Source organism: Phoxinus phoxinus, assembly GCF_949152265.1.
Source record: "Phoxinus phoxinus genome assembly, chromosome: 12".
NCBI classification, from domain to species: Eukaryota; Metazoa; Chordata; class Actinopteri; order Cypriniformes; family Leuciscidae; genus Phoxinus; species Phoxinus phoxinus.
In genome coordinates, this window is record NC_136887.1 from 27,628,983 (window position 1) to 27,649,137 (window position 20,155).

The 20,155-nt window shown below is 36.9% G+C and overlaps 2 protein-coding genes across 3 annotated transcripts in view; one reads left to right on the forward strand and one right to left on the reverse strand.

The window, feature by feature from the left end:
- LOC307007870 (rap guanine nucleotide exchange factor 2-like) overlaps nt 1-13,652 on the reverse strand; it is a gene marked incomplete at its 3' end in the record, with an annotated part of 86,984 nt that extends 73,332 nt beyond the window's left edge. The window contains 1 exon segment of the mRNA XM_079630266.1: nt 13,512-13,652. Within this exon segment, the coding sequence (XP_079486392.1) occupies nt 13,512-13,580 (69 nt within the window). The 5' untranslated portion in view covers nt 13,581-13,652.
- Nucleotides 13,643-19,574, forward strand: spmip2 (sperm microtubule inner protein 2). 2 transcript variants are annotated; one of them, XM_079630268.1, is made up of 5 exons: nt 13,643-13,855; nt 17,281-17,520; nt 17,617-17,849; nt 18,953-19,067; nt 19,197-19,574. In XM_079630268.1, exons 2-5 carry the CDS (start codon nt 17,488-17,490, stop codon nt 19,215-19,217), a joined length of 402 nt encoding a protein of 133 aa, XP_079486394.1. In that variant the 5' UTR covers nt 13,643-13,855; nt 17,281-17,487; the 3' UTR covers nt 19,218-19,574. The 2 variants fall into 2 exon arrangements, with proteins under 2 accessions (XP_079486394.1, XP_079486395.1); XM_079630269.1 differs by lacking the exon at nt 13,643-13,855 and having other exon boundaries at nt 17,331-17,520; nt 19,197-19,334.
- Nucleotides 19,575-20,155: the final 581 nt, after the last annotated feature.

Genomic DNA, 20,155 nt, shown 5'->3' on the forward strand with positions numbered 1-20,155 from the left:
TATTGTTGATCAATATGCAAATTAATAAATCACTAAAATTTAAAGGAGTTCGCCCACAAATGTACTCTCTCATGTTCTTTCAATTGTGTATGACCATTCTCTTTAGTGTAACAGGAGAGAAATGTTGAAGGACATTCACACTATTCCAACTAGGGCTGCAAGATATACCGTTTTAGCATTGATATTGCGATGTGCGCACCCACGATAGGCATCACAGAATGTGCAACGTCAAGTGATACTGTGATCCGCACAGACCAGGCACCACAGTTCGAAACGCACGCGATTCTCGAATTAATTGCAAACTTTAACCATCATAGAGTGAAAGTTTTTAATTTTCGGACCAGTCAGTTCAAACATTCAAGCGATTTTAAACCATTTGAGCTCACAAAGTCGCAAAAGAGATTCTGAACTAGCGTTATGTTGCGCACAGACAGCACGCGAACGCCAATTCCGTTCTCTTTCTCGTCTATGTGTGATTGAACAAACATATAGACACAAAAGGATGTTTAAAAAAATTATGTTGCTTATGGTTTATGTGAACAAACAAGAAATAAAATGGATGTGTATCATTATAATAGATTGGTGCATTAGCTCTTAAAGTGAGAGCAGCCTAATATTCCTGCTGCTGTCTGAGTAATTCATGTTAATCAAACAAGATACAAAGAAAATTACTTTTGTAGCTTTAACAAAAGATTCATTATTTAAATCCATATATGCATATATGCAGTTTATTTTATGGTTGATTATTCAGTTTCCCTGAATACTGTTAAACTTACCTGAAAAGCATAGGCTAAAGCACTGTTTATTTCAGTTGTATCTTTGTTCTATTGTATTTATCTATGATTGCAATTCATTTATTTGCTGTGCAGATTCACTCCCCTATAATCACCCCAATCTTTCTAGAATGAAACATTTTTTGGAAGATCAATTCTTATAAACGGAGAAGTTCATCTCATGAAACTGTTTTCAATCATATTACAAAATATATATATATATATATATTTAATTAATATACTTAATAAACTTAATTCCAACCATACAATGAAAACATCACAACCAGGGACTGCCAAGTTAAAAAAACGAATTAGCAATAGAAATCTTTCACTATATCACTCAAATCTCAATTGCACCTTTTGGTGAACAAAACTACATTTGAATCGGTTTCTCACACAAAGCTTTCAAATGGCTTCAGAAGACATGGTATTTTAAGCACAAGTACTATTTTTACTGTGCTTTTTGTCATTTTCACAATGCATTTTGGATCTTGACCTCAGATGCACTATATTTTCATTGTGTTGGAAAAATACAGCTTCAACATGCAGCTAAAATTCTCTTTGTAGCCCAACCATATAACATACGCCTTGACTTCATCAATTATGTGTCTTGGTTATGTGACCGAGTTATTCACTTAAAATAACCTTTAAATTTTAATTTTACCGACTGAACGAGTCCAATGGAGTAAGTAACTCCTCTACATGACAGAATTATTACAGTGATGCTGATTATGTGTGACAAGCGTTGGTTGATTTCCACAGGGGTCCACTGTACTGAGACCGCACTGGTGACACAAAGCTGAAGGGGCCCACGTGAAGAGGGGTCCGTCCTGATGAATGGCTGCCCTCATTCGCTCTTACTACAATCACATGCCGCTCTCATTAGCATAATGCTAAACGGACACTGGTGATGCAGATTATAAAAGCTAACCATTAGTCATCACTGGTAATTATGCTAATGAACAATATGTTCTTGACACAAAACTGCAGTGTGACAATTGCACTCGGACACCCACATATCAAGAAGCAGAGATGGCCGTCATGGGCAGAAAGGACAAATCACAGATGTGTAATATGATAGCGCAAGATGATATTATGGAGCGCATGAATTAAACAAACAAATGAAGCTACTGCTTTTAACAATCATTGAGACTTTATTACTTAACCACATGCTATAAACACTCATATCAGGGATTTATCAGCTGCTACTGAAGGCTTTGCAGTCTCATAAAAGTGTTTCTGAAATATGTGCTGTGGACCTTGTCACTGTATGGATAATTATGAGCCACTTTTGTAAAGAAAATCTGGCCTACGTAAACAGCAGAGGTCTGTGATCAGGTCAACAGGAGGGCTTTCCTGTTCACCTGTTCCTAAACTAGTTCAAAGCCTTCTACTGATCAAATACAAACAGGCCAGTGAAGACAGGCTTAAGCTAATTGGTTTTATTAGACATTAGGGATTAGGACGAAAATAGTCACACAATTGTGCTTAGTGTGACAGGGCAAAGCTTTCCAAACAAGATCTGAGACCACAAATTTGTCGTCACTAGAAAAGTATGTCTTTTGGACAATGCCCACGCTTAAAACAAGCCTTACCCAAATACTGTACTGTATAAATGTATATATACTGGGAAAATTAGAACGATAAAACCCCCACATAGAAAACGCGAACTTTTTGCCAAATTTTGAGGTTGAGCAATGTGAACTACACCTAAAAACAGTACAAACTCAATTCTTTGTAATGATATTTTGTTAACGTAATGGCAAAGGATGAAGATGTCAGGCAATTGCTTCCCATTAGTGAAGGTCAAAGTATACTGTACTGTTCACTGAGATTCACGTCACTAGTTTCGTCTCAAACACTGGATGAAACTCATCTGTAACATCAGTGTCCATGAGGCAGACAAAAGTACACATTACCTCAGCTCACAGAAATGGAGAGCAGGACTAAGAAGCCTCTCTAAACCTGGTAAACTGAGGTGAGGCGTCATTTCACCAATGCATCAGGAAAGAGCAGCCTGTCTAATCTGGATACAAGCAGAACGGCATGGGGTATCCACCCGTAGGTTCAGCCCAGGTTAACGCTCTCCCGGGGGACAACAAAGCTCTTCCATCCTTGTGCAAGAGTAGGAGAGCAGAACAAAAGTCAAACTGTGAGAAATTCCAGTGAGAATTAGATTAGTCTGGATTAGTAAGCACCACTGATGTGTTATTGTTAGTTCTTGGTAAAGACATTGAAAATGTGACTAGCCACATTTCAGTCAAGCGAGAAAATAGAGATTGAGATGGTTACTCAACAACACATGCAATACAGATCAGTTCAGAAAAAGGGAGGGGAAAGAGAAAGCTCATTATAAGATTTATAATGTTCTAAATAGGCCAGTAAGGAACAAAATAGTAAAAAAATATATATATATATAATAGTCTCTTATACAATGTGTGCATGCTGTGCATTTTCAGGCTTATTAGAGAACAACATCACTAGCTTAGCATTAGCAACATTCGCACTAACTCTTGTTGTCGACTGCTTGGATGTTTCAGTTGCCGATGTCTTCGAGAGCTAGGTGGACAATGGCCGATATAAAGCTGATAACGGCGTAGCCAATATGATATCTATTTGAATTTAAATATAGTTAATAACACTTGCAATTTCAGCAATAATAAACATTAATTTTAGCTAATATTTCCTTTACGGACGAACTGTCACAGAGTACACGTTTTTATGCAGGCTATACACACAAGATGCTAACAGCTGGATTTTGAGGTTTATTGCATTAAAATCATGTTGATCAGATATTCAAAGACTTGTTTAAAACGTGTATTTACTCAATGCCAAGATTGCTGACAGTATATGAAAAAAAGAATATAAATTTGCATTTCAAATATTAGACAGGAAACAAAGACCGTAAAATAAAGGTGGCGTGTCTGCACAGGCGCTGGGTTCTCAGCGCTGTCAAAATAAAAGTCCCACTCACGACACTTAATGGCCAAACAGAAAAACATATCAGTCGAGGCAGAAAATTAAAAAATATCAGCTTATAGGCCTAATATTGGCCATGGCGATATTTCAGTAGACTATTTGCATGACGCATGGAGACAACAAGGCAGCTCATTATGTTTTGCAATACAGTTTTTGTTTATTCATGAATATTTGGCTTTGCACTACTGACTTGCTTTTTCAAAGCAATAATGGCAAGAGTACGAGGCGTCAGTCTGGGCTGAGAGAGATGCTTTTTAGACCAGGGCATCACCTGGCCTAAATCCTCATTATTATAAAACCTGTGCTGAACCCTCATAAACATGGTAATGTGAAGGGGTCTATGGAGCCATAAAGAGCAGTAGGGAATATGACGTCATGACTAGAGCTTTCTATCTGGACACATGCCATTGTTCATGATCGAGGGGGAATACAATACCAGGCTCATGTGTCTGAGCTGCTCCTTCACAGAGCCAAGTGTACTTGCCACAAACACAGACGTATTGTAGGGGAAAACATTTAAAGACCATTCAAGTGTAATAATAAAATGTGTACTGGCTTTCTCAAATAATGTCTGCTTACTTTATTAAGATAAAGTATTAAAAGAAATAGAGACCATAAGGGTAAATATCACAAATCTGTCAAGAACAACTCCAGCTCATATTTTAGAGAACCGTTACACCCATATATACACAAGGGGTGTAATGGTTCTCGGTAAAAAAAAAATTGAACCATACCGTTCTCCACCCTCAGTTTAGCACGCACTTGCGACGCGGTTCATCTCAAATCTGATTACGTATAGTCCTACGCATCTATAATATGGTTTGTTAAAAAAATAAAACAGAGTTAGGCTTATGTATGTTTTGTTGATGCATACGCATTCTGGCGTCCCCAAAACTTTATTCAATGCAAGTGCCGTACGCTCGAGCAGCCTAATATTCCTGCTGTCAGTATGTGTTTTTAATATTATTCAAATAACAAAAGACAAGGAAATCACTCACTGCTTTTGAATGAATAGCTTTTGTAACTGTAATAATGATTGATCTTTATTTAATTTATACAGTGAAGATTATATGAAATGTTGTTTTACATTTGATTTCTTTATTCAATATTGGTCCCTGAAAACTACTGTTAGATACCAAAATGTAAAAAGTTATTTTACTGTTTATTTTATTTGTATCTTTTCTCTATTGTACTTCTTTGGGCTGTTAATTTTAGTTTGCTTATTTGTTCTTATTTTCTTTATTGTTATTTGGCAGTAGTCATTTTTTCTTAGAACATAGCACATACCGATCCGTACCGGATCCGTGACAAAACAAACTGGGTAATTTGAACCATTACACCCCTAAAATACAGAATGGCCTACATACTGAATGAAGGAAGCTTTTGTAAACAATCCTTAACCCACTGCAGATAATCAGGTAATTAATCAGCTAATGCGTTGGTCTCACAGACGCTAACATGCTAAGGTACAGGGGGGATTACTACAGTTAACGCTATCTTTAAATACTGACCTCAGACCAGTTTGTAGTTTCTCCCCTAATACTCATCGCCAGGATTTCGAGGAGCTAGTCCTAGATTAGTTGCGATCAGGCCACTTCTCGTCAGAGCAGAGCAGCTATTTCAATAAATGGTGGCACTGTACCATCAGAGAACTTGAAGAAATCTGTCTGCATGTTTCTCTTCTTTCCATCAAAAAGAATGTCTCTGGCTCCTCTGCTGCTGTGTGTCGGAGAGATGAATTCAGATGCGCTTACATTTCTGCAGCTTTGACATTTCTGTAACGCAACTGAAGATTTGTCTGGGCTGGAAACAAGCAATGGAAAAACACAATGCACAACCACCACCACGCTGAGCATTATGTACTGCCATACCTCAGAGAAGGATATACCACATAAAGCAAAAAGGCCTCAAAAACATTTTGTTACACAGCTTACAATTACCTAAAAACATTATATTAATGACCGTGTACAAGCACTTGAGAAGTTTCAAAAATAAAGAGTTTTGAAAAACCCTTCTGCATAATCGATCTGCATAATCATGCTTTGTAAAAAGCAATATCATGCTTCAGACATCTCTGTGCATTTTGTCTGTAGCTTCTGGTTTCACTTATTGAGGAAGATCACAGAGAAAGATGGTAACAAATGGATCAGTGCAGAGAAACAGAGCTTCAGATCAAAGCGAGGATGAGGATGAGTCTCCTCTGACAAGCAGCCCGATGTGAGGATCAAAAGAAGCACCGGAAGCGACATGGGCCGCCAAAAACTGATGCCCAAGTAGCATATTTAAATCAGTCCATTCACCCCAAGACACCCATTCATATTCAGTGATGACCCCATTTCACTCTTGTTTCGGCGAGCTTGTATTAAGGGTGTTAGAGAAATTTTTTCACATATTTAAAAAAAATACTGAACAGATCTGGAATAGAATCTTCATGATGTTAACGTTTCTGAAACATCTGAATTCTACTGTTAACGTGTTTCCTGCACTGTTGTTCCTATCCCACTACTGAATTAGTTTTGTTTAAGTTGTGAGCTTGCAGTATGACTTGGATGTGATGAGAGAGGAAAAATATTGTCCTCGCTGATGATTGCACACATCAACAAACAGAATCACACACTAATGGATCTTATACATTGGTTATTTTAAATGAATCAGTCAAAATAACTCACAAATCATTCTTTGAACACATAAGTTACTTTGAATCTGTCCAGAAATGCAATGTTATCGGCTAGAAATGAACCAAAACTGTTAATGGAATGGTAACATATTATATATAGGGATGGGAATTGATAAGAATTTAACGATTCCGATTCCATTATCGATATTGCTTATCGATCCGATTCCTTATCGATTCTTATTGGGGTGAGGAATTAAGTACAAATTTGTTTGTATTAACTCGCTTTAATATCTGATCAAATTGATAATTTTCACATTCATTGGTCCGGAAAAAAAATAAAAATAAAACTGCCATTTATGTGCCATAAAAACAAAAACAAAACACAGACTGAAAACAGTTCAGGAAGAGCTTGTGCCTTTTGGAATATTAACAGTGCTCATTCGGATTAGGCTATTGAATTACTAAAACAAACTTTGTCAAATAATACACAGGTTTTCTTCACATGTTGAACCTTTTTGTTTCCATTTGTTTAATTTCAAGATCTGATGTAGCCATTGCTGTTTTTACAGCTACAAAGCTAAATGATATTCAGTCACATTATACACGCTTTTAACATTAAATAAAGCACATAAATAGTACCTGATATTATCATTGCCACACTTTGAGATTGTTGTTCCAGCGCGACGTCGCAGTAAAATAGGATCTGTTTCAAATAGAATCGTTGCGTTTCACGGCTGGTTAAACTTTGATTAACATGGAAAATTATACTTTTTATCACGTGTCGCACCGTCGCGTCGCATGTAGTTAGGACGCGGTCAGAGCGCTTCTGCCTCGATGCCATGTTTTCTCAGTGTTTGCTACATTCTGAACCAAAACAACGCAGCACGTGTGTAACGTCGTGTCACATTTGAACGAGCGGAACCGATAAACGGAATCGTTAAGCAGGCATGCTAACGGTTCCAAGGAATCGATTCACTGGGCTCCGGTTCTGAAGAAGAACCGGTTCTCGGTTCCCATCCCTAATTATATAACATTAATTGTCAAATTGTCTTGCAAGTCTTTTTGGATAGAAGCGTCAACTAAATGCATAAATGTGTAAATGTTGAGAAACTAGAATCATTAGAATCAGAATTGAAACATTTATTTGATTCCCATCCCTTTTTAGAAAACAAAATAATGTAACAGCACAAAATTATCAATAATTGTCATGTTATAGGCTAGCCTAAATCAATTTTTATCTGCAAAATCCTTGAAGCATAAGCAGAAGTTACTCTTACCTTTGAATGGTAGAATTTTAGAAAGCTATCACTAGATTTATCCATAAGCAGAACACTTGTGCACAGCGGTAATACACAGTGATGTGACCAACTACTGTAGCTTGTGATGAGCATCTTTTAAGTTTGTGAGTAAATTAAGCATGTGATGATCACTGGTGCGTTCAAATATTGCATTCCATCCACTTCATTGGATGAGCGTATTAGATTCTCCTACCAAAAGTAAAACGGATGAACATTCAAATGCTGTTGGTCCGGCAATAACTGGATTGGAATGCCCTAAAAAAAAAACATTTAATTTGCCTTCCCAAATCCTAGTGAAATCCCTTTTCAGTCATTAGGCATTCCTTAACTTTTGCCTTTAAATAAACAAATGAACCCTGTGGCTGGCCAACTTTAACATTCACAAAGCACCATTTAGAAACCAAAAGGTCAAATGACCTCATACTGAAAATAGCCCTATAAGACCAATGCAATTCTATAATCATTTCAACAACCAGTGTTTGGTGTCTATTACAGGCTATGCATTAACAAAAATAATATCTCACAAGTAAAAGACAGAGGAAAAGAAAGACGTGCCACATGTTCTGGTATTAACGCGACAGTTGTCATCATTTGTTTATGTTCTCCAGCCGGTCTGTCTATTCTTCCTGTGTAAACTGAGATGGGAGCTGTCATTGAAACCGCTCTTTGTTCACGCACGCTTGTGTATGTACAGCATGTGTCACCATTTCAGCCAAGGCAATGACTGCCATTCATAACGTGACTTCACTTGCCAGGAAGACTATAAGAACAAGACAACTATGGAAAATTTCAGAGAAAAATGTACAACAAGTCCAGAGGCCATGAGAATAGCAGTTCTTACTGCTAGTAGTTTTAAGCATTAACAAAAAAAAAACATGTTTAGACAGTAAGAATGGCCAGACAACCATCTACAGATTTGGAATGGGTTGAATCATGTTTCTAACCAATTTTTATTTAAATACAAAACAAAAACAACTAGCCTAACATTTTTATGATTTATGGGTGTGGTAAAACATGTCCAAGTCACATTTCATTCCAATATAAAAAGAAAGATCTAACATATAATACAAAATAAACTGTACAGTATAAATAAGACATACTGTACTGATGTTTTAACATTTTTTGTTAATGAAATTGAATGAAATGTGACTTGGACATGTATTACCACACCCATAAAAAAATAATTGTTTTTTTAAGAAAAATGTGTTAAACATGATTCAACCCATTCCGAATCTGCAGACTGTTGTCTGGAAATTTTTACTGCCTAAACATGTTTTTGTTGTTAAAGCTCATTATTAAGATTCACATTTAAATTTCAAAAGATTCACATTTCTGCAGTACAGTATACTATAAAAATGACTAAAGGCCCGTTCACACCAAGGACGATAACTATAAAGATAATGATGAAGACAGTTCTAAAAATCGTTCTCAAAGAACAGCAGAGCTCACAACACACAACACAGCTATAACAATAATGGCACAGAGAAACGATATCATTGGAATCACTTTCAGAACGATTTTGTCCAGCTGATGAACGATAAAAACATATACAGCCAATCAGAACAAGCTCAAGCATTTAAAGCACCAGACAAGTTAAAATAAACAGAACGAGATCGTCTGCTGGTGTGGTATCATTCTCAGTGTGGACAGGCCTTAACACAATGATTTTTTAATTTAAATCAGCATAAAGCAGTACAAAAATACTATAATATGGAATTATGCAAAAAATAAAGTTTAAATAATACATCCTAACTTGGCATTGCAGTATGAGAGTGTTTTCCTAAACATGCTTCATTTTCTTTCAATTCAAATATTTATTTATTTCATAGGTGAAATCCAACAGACAATTTCTTGACATATTTTGTGAAATTCATCCATATGCCACAGCTTTTAAAAATTCAGATGACACCTGCAGCTCACTGACTGGCAGATGTGTGTAAACAAAGCTTCATCAGTGAACCATTAAAAAGGAAGGATTTAAGACAAACAAGAAAAAGGCTTTCTTAAGATGTGTCCATCTCTGACACCCCTCTGATGCACTTCCTCTCACTGTGAAAGAAAGGAAGGAAGCTGCTTGGAAGGAAACAGTCCAGGATGACCAGGCTCATATCTTTGTGGGCATCAAAAAAAAAAAAAAAAAAAGCCAAATATTGTCTCCTGACGCCAAGGAGATATATTTAGCTTGTTCAATTACCTAATACTCAAGATGCACCTCTTAGGAACAATAAAGAGATGTGCCCTCTTGCACTTTGATCTACTGACTCACAGAGGTCAAAGCACAAAGTACCATACATTTTATGGTCTCTTTGACCCCTGCATACCCGTCTGCTGTCGAAAATAGTGTCCCAAAGCCTGTACAGGCCACACCCTCCACAATTTCCCCCATATCACCCACTCCAACCAGGGATCATTGGCCCCATTAAGATCTACATCACCACCCATCAGCATGTTGATGCAAAGCGCTGAGGTTGTTGCTGTAAAGCCATAATGAGCTTCAAGCTCCATTAGCCTGCGTCATTCCCTAAAAAGAAGTCTTTACACATTAAGGGTGTCTTAAAGCCCATTTCATGGAACAGCCTTTTTTAGCCCACATGAACTGACCGAGATTACATCATGCATTTCACATGGACCTTGATTCTATATCCTATGCACTTGCATAGTGACCACCTCAGTTGTGAACTTGAGGTGTGACGCGTTCTGATTTTAGGGGTCAGTCAGTATCCCCCCCAACCCACACACGTGCTGATCACTCAGGCCGAAGTACTGCGATTGCTGAATAAAGGCCAACTCTGAGAGCGATCACTCAATGAGAGCAGACATGGAATATCACGTAATCTCTAGGAAGTGCAGCTGTACAGAATTGCATTTGCTAATGAAAACCACACTGACCCTCAAGTGCCTCTATTGTCTGTAATGCTTAAATCCAGGTACAAACAACTCGGTTTATGAACATGTGATTTTTTTTTTCCCAGTGAACAAAATCAGTTCTTTCACAATTAGTTTGTTACGTCTTGGGGCTCAATCTGATGTAAAAGCCTTAATGAGTGATCTTTTTTATTTCTACACGACAGGAACTTGTGCGATTATGAGATTATTGTGTGATTAATTGTATGCATATGTGAAGCAGGCCTGCTAGTTTGCTAATATTCACATCTACTGTATGTTGTTAATAATGGACTTAGGTTCATACATTGACCAAATTCTGTTGGGGTTTTATATCAGCAAAACACAGATAATCTGTACAAAAAGTTGAAAAATAGGGGACTAAATCAAATGATCCTGTCTGACAGCCTCTCACCTTAAGTGCCCGACACATTATTTAATTAGTATTGACTTGTGGTGTTAGTTTGTGAACGAATCTTTAAAGTGAACAAATCATTCTTGTTCATTTCCATGCAGGGACTCATTTTTCATTTTGAAGCGTGTGACTGCTGCTCTTAAAAACCGTAGCAAGAGCCTATAACATTCCAGTCTGGGCTGTGAAGGACCATTTATTTGGATGGTCTCATTTGTGAATGGACTTAAAGGGTTAGTTCACCCAAAAAAGTAAATTATACCATAATTTACTCACCCTCAAGCCATCCTAGGTGTATATGACTTCCATCTTCCAGCCAAACAGAACCGGTGTTATATAAAAAAATATCCTGGCTCTTCAAAGCTTCATAATGGGAGTGAATAGTACCTTGTTTTTTGAAGCCAAAAACAGGGCATCCATCTATCATAAAAGTAATCCATACGGCTCCAGGGGGTTAATAAAGGCCTTCTGAAGTGAAGCGATGCGTTTTTATAAGAAAATGTCCATATTTATAACTTTATAAACTATAATGACTGGCTTCCGGTAACGGCTGTACACAAGTTGAGTTCCGGGTGAAGAGTGAGCGCTGACACTTTAAGTGTCCAACTCAACGGTATCGATTCTTTTCTTTTTTTCGTAGTTTCTTTAAATAACTACACACGACGAACAGACGAATGTGGAGCACAGAGAAGAAAACAAACACCAGTCACAAATTACAAGCCTAAAACAAGAATTTTTAAAGAGAAATGTCAGAAGAGCTTGAGTTTGTTGCACAGCTCTATTTGCTTAAACCGTCTACTCTCACCTATACGCTATAAGTCCTAAGACATACGCCGAAACTCGACTCTCGTGAACGTAGTGTCCGTAGATGGACGCTACCGGAAGCTATATAGTGATTGTGGTTTATGAAGTAAAATGTATGGACATTTTTCTTAGAAAATGCATCGCTTCACTTCAGAAGGCATTTACTAAACCCCTGGAGCCGTATGGATTACTTTTATGTTGGATGGATGCGCTTTTTTGGGCTTCAAAAAACAAGGTACCATTCACTCCCATTATAAAGCTTGGAAGGGTCAGGATATTTTTTATATATCTCCGATTGTGTTTGGCTGAAAGTAGATTGGATTGAGGGTGAGTAAATTATAGAATAAGCCCAATTAATTTTTTGGGTGAACTAAACAGATCTCGGGCGTCTCATGAACTAAATCAGGGATAGGCAACTTCGGTCCTGTAGGGCCATTGTCCTGCAGAGTTTAGTTTCAGCCCTGATAACAACTAACCTGCCTGTATCTATCTAGTAAACCTGAAAACATTGATTGCCTTGTTCAGGTGTGTTTAATTAGGGTTGGAGCTAAACTCTGCAGGACAGTGGCCCTACAGGACAGTAGCCCTCCAGGATCGAAGTTGCCTATCCCTGATTTAGTTCATGAGACGCCCGAGATGTCTCATGAAAATGTATCAAAATGGCTCATTCTTTCACTGCAGCCCGAGAATCGTTTACTTAAATGATTCATTCAAACACCCATTGGTTCAGGATAACACATGTCCACAGTCCACTGTAACAATGACCTCAAATGCACTTCAAAGATTGTTTTTTTTTTTTTTTTTTTTTTTTTGTAAATAAATAAAATCAGTGTAACAATTATTGCAACCTAAGATGAAACAGAGGCAAACTCTAATCAAACTGATATGCGGTAGACGAATCATATGGTTTATTTTATGTCTGAAAAGGCACCCTGTCACTTTAAGTGCCCAACTCGACGGTATGGGTTCTTTTTCGTAGTTTCTCCAAATCACTAAAGACGATACAAGCACGCATAAAGGAAAATGATCTGAAAAAACTGCAAATAAATACACTTTTACATACATCGACAGCCCTGCTGAAAACGAATAACAATGCATTTTTTTCGGTGGCCACGTTAAAGGGTGGAGACTATACAACGAGCCAAGCAAGCAACATGTCATCACAACGCCTTTCAAAGCATAACAGGTCAATATTTTTTTTACATAAAGCCTATAACGAAACGTAATTCGGTGTCTCAAAACCACTGCGTAAATGTTAAACTGCTTCCGACACAAAGCTGAGCTGACAAGGTTTGTGTAGAGGTGAAAGACGTAAGTTTACAAACGTTTGCTTTATGTTTATGCAATGGACTGCAGTGAACAGTGAAGACAAAATCCACGTGCCTGCATTATAAGAAGATTGGGGACAATTATACTAGGCCTATGTTAAGCTATCTTACTTAAATGACTTTCTTCTAGAGCTGCTGTACAGCCAAAACAATCTTTTATCACTGTAAAGCTGCTTTGAAACTATCTGTATTGTAAAAAGCGCTATATAAATAAAGGTGACTTGACATGACAATTCATACCATTTCATTTCATTTCATTGCACTTTCTATATAAACTAACAACATTGTTGCGTTGTCATCACTGTGAAAGAAACAACAGTTCATGCACGTGATACTAGTAACTGCAGAAATGCAGCATTGTAACATTTAACATCCACCAGTGCACATAATAAATGATTTAAAAGACTGTCTTCTGACCTGTTGCGTCCTGTCTGAAGGATTCACCATCACCGCCTGCCGAAAACTGTTATCCACGTAAGACGCCATGGTTTTCAAAACAATCGCGCGAAAACAATTATGTCAAATATTCCAACGCGAATCTCACAAGTGGTTTTTAAACGGTGCAATAGCGTTTTTATATAGCAGCAGCTGCAGAGGAGAGCCTGTCCCCAGGCCACAACCTAAGCCAGGATCTTTCTTACTGTCCCTCGTCCCAATCCAACAAGACCAGACAGTCTGTTTTCCCTAGTCCAGCCGCTGGAGCTTCGGCTGGGAGTTGACAGGAGATTTTCGTGTTAATGAAAGGTTTTTGCAGAGAAGCGGTACGTTTACGCAGACGAGTGCATTTTCACCATTCCGTTTGTCCCCTGTTCGCTATTCCATCTTCTTCAGTTTTCCATCTTAAAACAACGTGCAATCCATGCGTTTGGTGATTGTCCATTTTAAGCCATTTGCAAAGCAGCGGAGGGTTAAAGGCAGCATTTATAAATATTGTTTTAGTCTAAACGCGAAGGAGGGTCTGCCGTCTGGACTCGCTGTTGTAAGCCACCACCATGGTGACCGACCGCCTCAAGAGGGTTCATGGGCGAGTCCATTCAGCACAATAATGCGCCCACAGAACAATCCCAATGCGCACAACACAGTGCTCTGTCGCCACCCACTGGCTGAAGGCACAATTACAAGCTTTTAATGGTACGCCACACATTTTCAGGCAAGTGTGGGGAAAGCCAATGATAATCCAAATGAAACGTATATTTATTTTAACGTTTATTTCCTTTAATTTAATGCATCATTATTTTGAAAAGTTGGATTTTATAACGTGAATCTGTTTCTTATTATTTAAAAAATACGACTGTGTTTTCCCTCTGGGAAAAATATGTCCACTTTCATGTTTACATGTGATTATGATTGATAGAGTAGCCTAATCTTCATAGTTAGAACTGATCATTTTAGATGCACCACAATTTTTTTTAGATATATTATATTAATATTTTTTCATGTCATTACATTGTTTAGACTAGACTAGAGCATAAGAAATGGAACACATTTTTTTAAAAAAGATAAAGAAATCAAGACTTGTTTAGGTAGAGATACATTTTTAGGTTTCACAGGTTTTTTTTAAAATCAAACTTTGTATAAAGATTATTCTTAAGTATGTTATGAAAGATCTAATGAAATGAATTTATATGCTATTTTAATTTATGCAATGTGGGTAAAATGGCCATAAATGGGTAGTCCCATTTAATACAATGTATCTATCTAATTTACATATTAATGTGTTCTTGGGGCAACATGTAATAAAAAAGACATGTAATAACGGGAGTAATAATTGGCAACATTTTCGTAATCTAATATTTAGGAATATTGATATATAATTTATTTCCCCATTCAATTCTGTCTCCCAAAATGCCTGATAAACATGATTTACATTCTACAGTGGACATCTATAAAATCATTGTTTTGTAACAGATAAGAAGTCATATTTTGATGGAAAACCCCATAACATTTCCCTGAGATGTTGATTTATGACAAACAATTTGAAAATTAGTCATATTTAAATGATAATTACAAAATATTATCTTTTATTATTATTATCTTGTATTATATATGTCCATAAGAGTGCTATATGTGATCACTAAATTAATGTCAGTCATTTTTAAAGACCAAGCAGAAGTTGCTGTCATTGTGAAAGCTCCAAACATGTTGGTATCTCTGAAAAGCCCCAAATGTGCTCTTTACAGGACATCCAGACCTAAAAACATGTATGGTGTCAGAGAAATTCACTAAAATATAATGTCCACTAAGTGAACAAAGGTCTATTCACGGGTCCCAGGAGGACATGGGAGTATAGGCCTAGCTGTGCTATGACAGGTTTGACACAGATGGGCACCTTGGAATTCAACACCTCTGATCATGTGACTATATCTACCAGCCATGTAATATGATATCATGACATTCTGCACTGTTGAGGACTCATATAAATAGCATAATAACAATAAACCAACAATTCCTTTAGACCCTTAACACATCAGATGTCACCAGTGGGGTTTATGCCGGTTGTGGGTTTGGAGAACAAAAGAACAGTCAGCACTGAGGAAAAATAGAGCCTTTCTGTTTCAGAAATAATTTCAGTACACAAACCTCATAATGAGATTTTGTAAGACACCCCCATGATGCTGGAAATCAGTTATCTGACACTAAAGTAAAGCCTTATTATTATATCAACAAAAGCAAACCGGTTTAAAGACAGTGTTTGAATATCAAAGGTTTAAATATGAGAAAACAGTTTTCCTTAAAGGGATAGTTCACCCAAAAATGAAAATTCTGTCATCATTTACTCACCCTCAAGTTGTTTCAAACCTGTATGAGTTTCTTTCTTCTGAGGAACACAAAAGAGGATAGTTTGAAGAATGTTGGTGACCAGACAGTTGATGGACCCCATTGACTTCCATAGTAGGAAAAAAAGATACTATGGAAGTTAATGGGGTCGGTCCATCAACTGTCTGGTCACCAACATTCTTCAAAATATCTTCTTTTGTGTTCAACAGAAGAAAGAAACTCATACAGGTTTGAAACAACTTGAGGGTGAGTAAATGATGACAGAATTTTCATTTTTGGGTGAACTATCCCTTTAAACAACATCAGCATTCCTCCCAGGTTAGTGACATCACCAACCCTAAAATGGACATAAACCCCGCCCCCGGGAATACGCATTTTAAGAAGAGGAAAAGTTGTTGTATAAGAGTACATTTGTGAGTCAGCTCAAACTTTAGCATCCATCTTTTCACATGCAATAGAAAGTCACTCTGTTCGCATCTCACAACAGTTCCTATACGAGCGATTTATAGATTATCATGACAGAATATGCTAATTGAAGATAGTTAACTCCACATCATCAGCAACATAAATTCATCAACTAACCATTCATTCAGAGACGTCCTGTTGCATTCTACATGTTGTCATTTCTTCTTGAGTCTCTCCATCTTTGTCTGACTCAATTTTAACATTAAAGGCAGAATAGTTTCTGTCATTTTAGTGTGTGTCTGTGTGAGGTAATCGCTAACACACACTAGCTCTTTAAACCCCGCCCTCTGCAGCAGCTCATTTGCGTTTAAAGGGCCAGGGTTTTTGCAAACCTTCAAAAAGTGACAACTTTAACATGCTATATAAAAATATCTGTGGGGTATTTTGTGCTAAAACTTCATACACACACTCTGGGAACATCAGAGATTTATTTTACATCTTGTGAAAAGGGCATTTTACCACCCCTTTAAAACATTACATTATAGACTATGCACTCTGCAGACACTTTTATCCAAAGCGACTTACATTGAAGGTATGCATGCCTGTATTGAATGAATTGAACCCTTGAGCCATGACCTATTTAATTATTTGTTTTATCTCAATGTCAATTAGCCTAAAATAGATTTCAAATGTATTCATTTATTAATTAAATCAAGCATTAATATGCTTGTTTCTTTGTCTGTATGGCTATTTGCATTGTCAATTTTATTTATTCATTTAAATAATCAATTTAGCCTATTCATTTATTTTTGTTTGCCAATATTTAGGCCTATTTCATTATCAATTTGTTTATTGTGTATGTCAAGAAATACACAGCAAGTGAAAGTTAACCTACTGTGTATGCACTATCAATGCACAATCAGTCAGTGTGGGCTTATTTTAGCGTTGGATGCTTTTTTAATAAATAATCCATAAGTTTAATGCATCACGACTATAAACACAGGTTCCGTGGAGACCAGACGCTCCGTGTCAACAGCGCGCGAGTGAGTGAGCGAGTGAGTGAGTGAGTGAGTGACCTCCTGCAAAGGGCTTAGTTTACAGTCACTCAGATGCGCTTACTGCTATTTCAAAGATCTGGCAGCAGTTTTAAGACAAAGAGTAAACAAAGTAAGGGGGATGAAGAGGGTACAACAAGACACTACACCTTCTCATGCAGGGTCTGGGCAGAGAATACTGTTCACAGGTAAATAGGCCTATTTATGAATCTATTTTAGTATGACACTTTATTTAATCATTAAGTTCACGAGTTTTAATCAGATGTTCCTTTTGTTACCATAAGGACCAGACGGCATTGGAGATTTCCGTCCCAAATTGGACTATTTCCCCCGCAGCATTGGAATTGGCCCGCTATCTCCAGATGCCACGAGTGACCTCAACTACCTCTTCCGGCCAGCAGCGCACGCGACCCCGCCGTTACCGAAACACCGCTGCACCGGAGAAGTGGGCTGGGGTCTACAGTACTGCACTGCACTCAACAGGCGGACTACTGACATCAACCACAAACTATATCAGGTTATTATATTATATTATATTATATTATATTATATTATATTATATTATATTATATTATATTATATTAGCTTATATTATATTATATTATATTAGCTTATATTATATTATATTAGGCTATATTATATTAGCTTATATTATATTATATTTTAATTTTATCCCTAAAAATTGCATATTTCTCCTTACACGGGTAGCCAAAACATAGAAATTGACTTTCAACAGTAAACCTGAGAAACATTGGCATAAAAAGTGAGACAACTAGCCCCATTTTCCCTTATTTATAAACAAACAAATGAAAAACCTATAGCCCGCATATCTTTCAAAGATTTTGATGTTGTTATTGTTTGAGATATTAAATAATTAAATAGAATTAAATGAAAGTATTAACACTTTTATGTTGTTAAAGAAAAGTTTTTATTTATTTATCACGGATTCCATATAGTAAGCAGCACAACTGTTTTCAGCATTGATAAGAAGAAATTTTTCAAAAAAGGATCACGTGACATAGACTGGATTCAGCTTTGCATCACAGGAAAAAAATACATTTTTTAATATATTACATTAAAAAACATGTTTTTAAAATTGTCATAAAATTGCACAATTATTGCTGTGTTTTTTTTTTACTTTTTATCAGATAAATGCAGCCTTGGTAAACATAAGTGACATCTTTCAAAATCACAAAAAAAATCTTACTCACCCCAAACATTTCAACAGTAGCCTAGTGTAAATAATTCTGATAACTATAGTTGTGGTTAACTAACCCTGCCTCAAAAATAGAACTTATATGAACATCATATGCACCTCATTGTCTCTCAGGATCAGATTTTACCTTATATACATTTTTTTTACATATTTTTTATAAAAATCTGCAAAGACTAGTTTTGATATTGCCTTACTGTAGCCTATGTGTGTAAATAAAATACTTTTAATCAGCTGTGCAGGACAGTGCCATGGTGAGCTAAACACACACTAGTAACCACGTAGGGAAGGGTTAGATTACCTCCCGCTCCCTCTAGGCGGTGATGGGTTTCACTGGCAGGAAATGGGTAGTGGATGAGAGGAAGCTTTTCTCCTCTAGTAATCAATAATTGAATGCTTGCACACAGGCACACTCAGCCCTGGTTTCGGGACAAACAAACGACCAGCAGGAGGCTTGCTTGGAACCACAGCGCACATGATACTTACAGCAAGGATGACAACGAACAGTTCCCGCTTAATGAAGTGAGATATATGAGATAATGATACACACTCTGCACCCATAAACCCACTGCTATATTAAGAATAAACTGAAATTCAGTGTCTGAATCTCAAAGTACTTCACTAATCATTCTCTAATTGTTCTTCTTTCAGATCTGCAGTAAAAGACAGTAAATGCATACGGAGAAAGCACAACCAGACGCATTACTTTTTCTCTAGAAATTGACTTAAGTTAGTCGAATGATTCTTGAAAGGGATCATTGAATAATTTATTTAGTCAGCTCTATTGTAAAACCACATTAAATCCAGCTTTCTTTGCTGTACTGTTCATGTCTTGGTTCATGATGAAATGGTAAAGTAGCCTACATTTCTGTGATTTCACAAAGTAGAGATCATATTTTTCTTTTTCATATAGTCAAACATGCTGTAGGTCAGATATCAGATATGGTGACGTGTGATTACTGTGATTGTTACTTATTTATTTAATATTGTTTGTGGGTACACGCTTACAAATAAAGGCTCTTTATTGGCATTTGTTGGTTCCGAAGAACATCCATGAAACCTTTTCAATGTGCAAAAGGTTCTTTGTACTGGAAAAAGCTTCTTTAGATTGTTAGAATGTTCTTCACACGTTTATTTTTAGAACTGCAACTGTTCACTGAAAGGTTTTAATGGGGAACCAAAAATGGTTCTTCTATGGCATCATTGAAAAAATGCCCTTTTAGAACCTTTTTTAGTATGTAGTAAATTTAGTCCCAAATGAATGCAACCATTTGAAGAAAAAAAGAAATTTTCTTAATTCACTTTGCTGTTTACCTCATATCGGTGGTTCATATTGTCAGGAGCTTTTAACGTCTCAAAAATATGAAGCTCAAATCCTCTTAACAAGGGCCACCATTCAGACAGTCGATAGAAGCAAGAAAGCAGTAATCCTGCAGTTAAACGGGTTTATGTGTGATCCCCAGTCTGTATCAGTGGTCGATCCCAGTCGATTCCAATATCTTATATATAGAGACAAACAGGCACAACTCTCCTCAGCTCCCATTCTCACTTTTTCATTTCATGTCGGCAATACTTTTTTAGATTGTGTGGTTTGAGCTAAAGTGCCATGT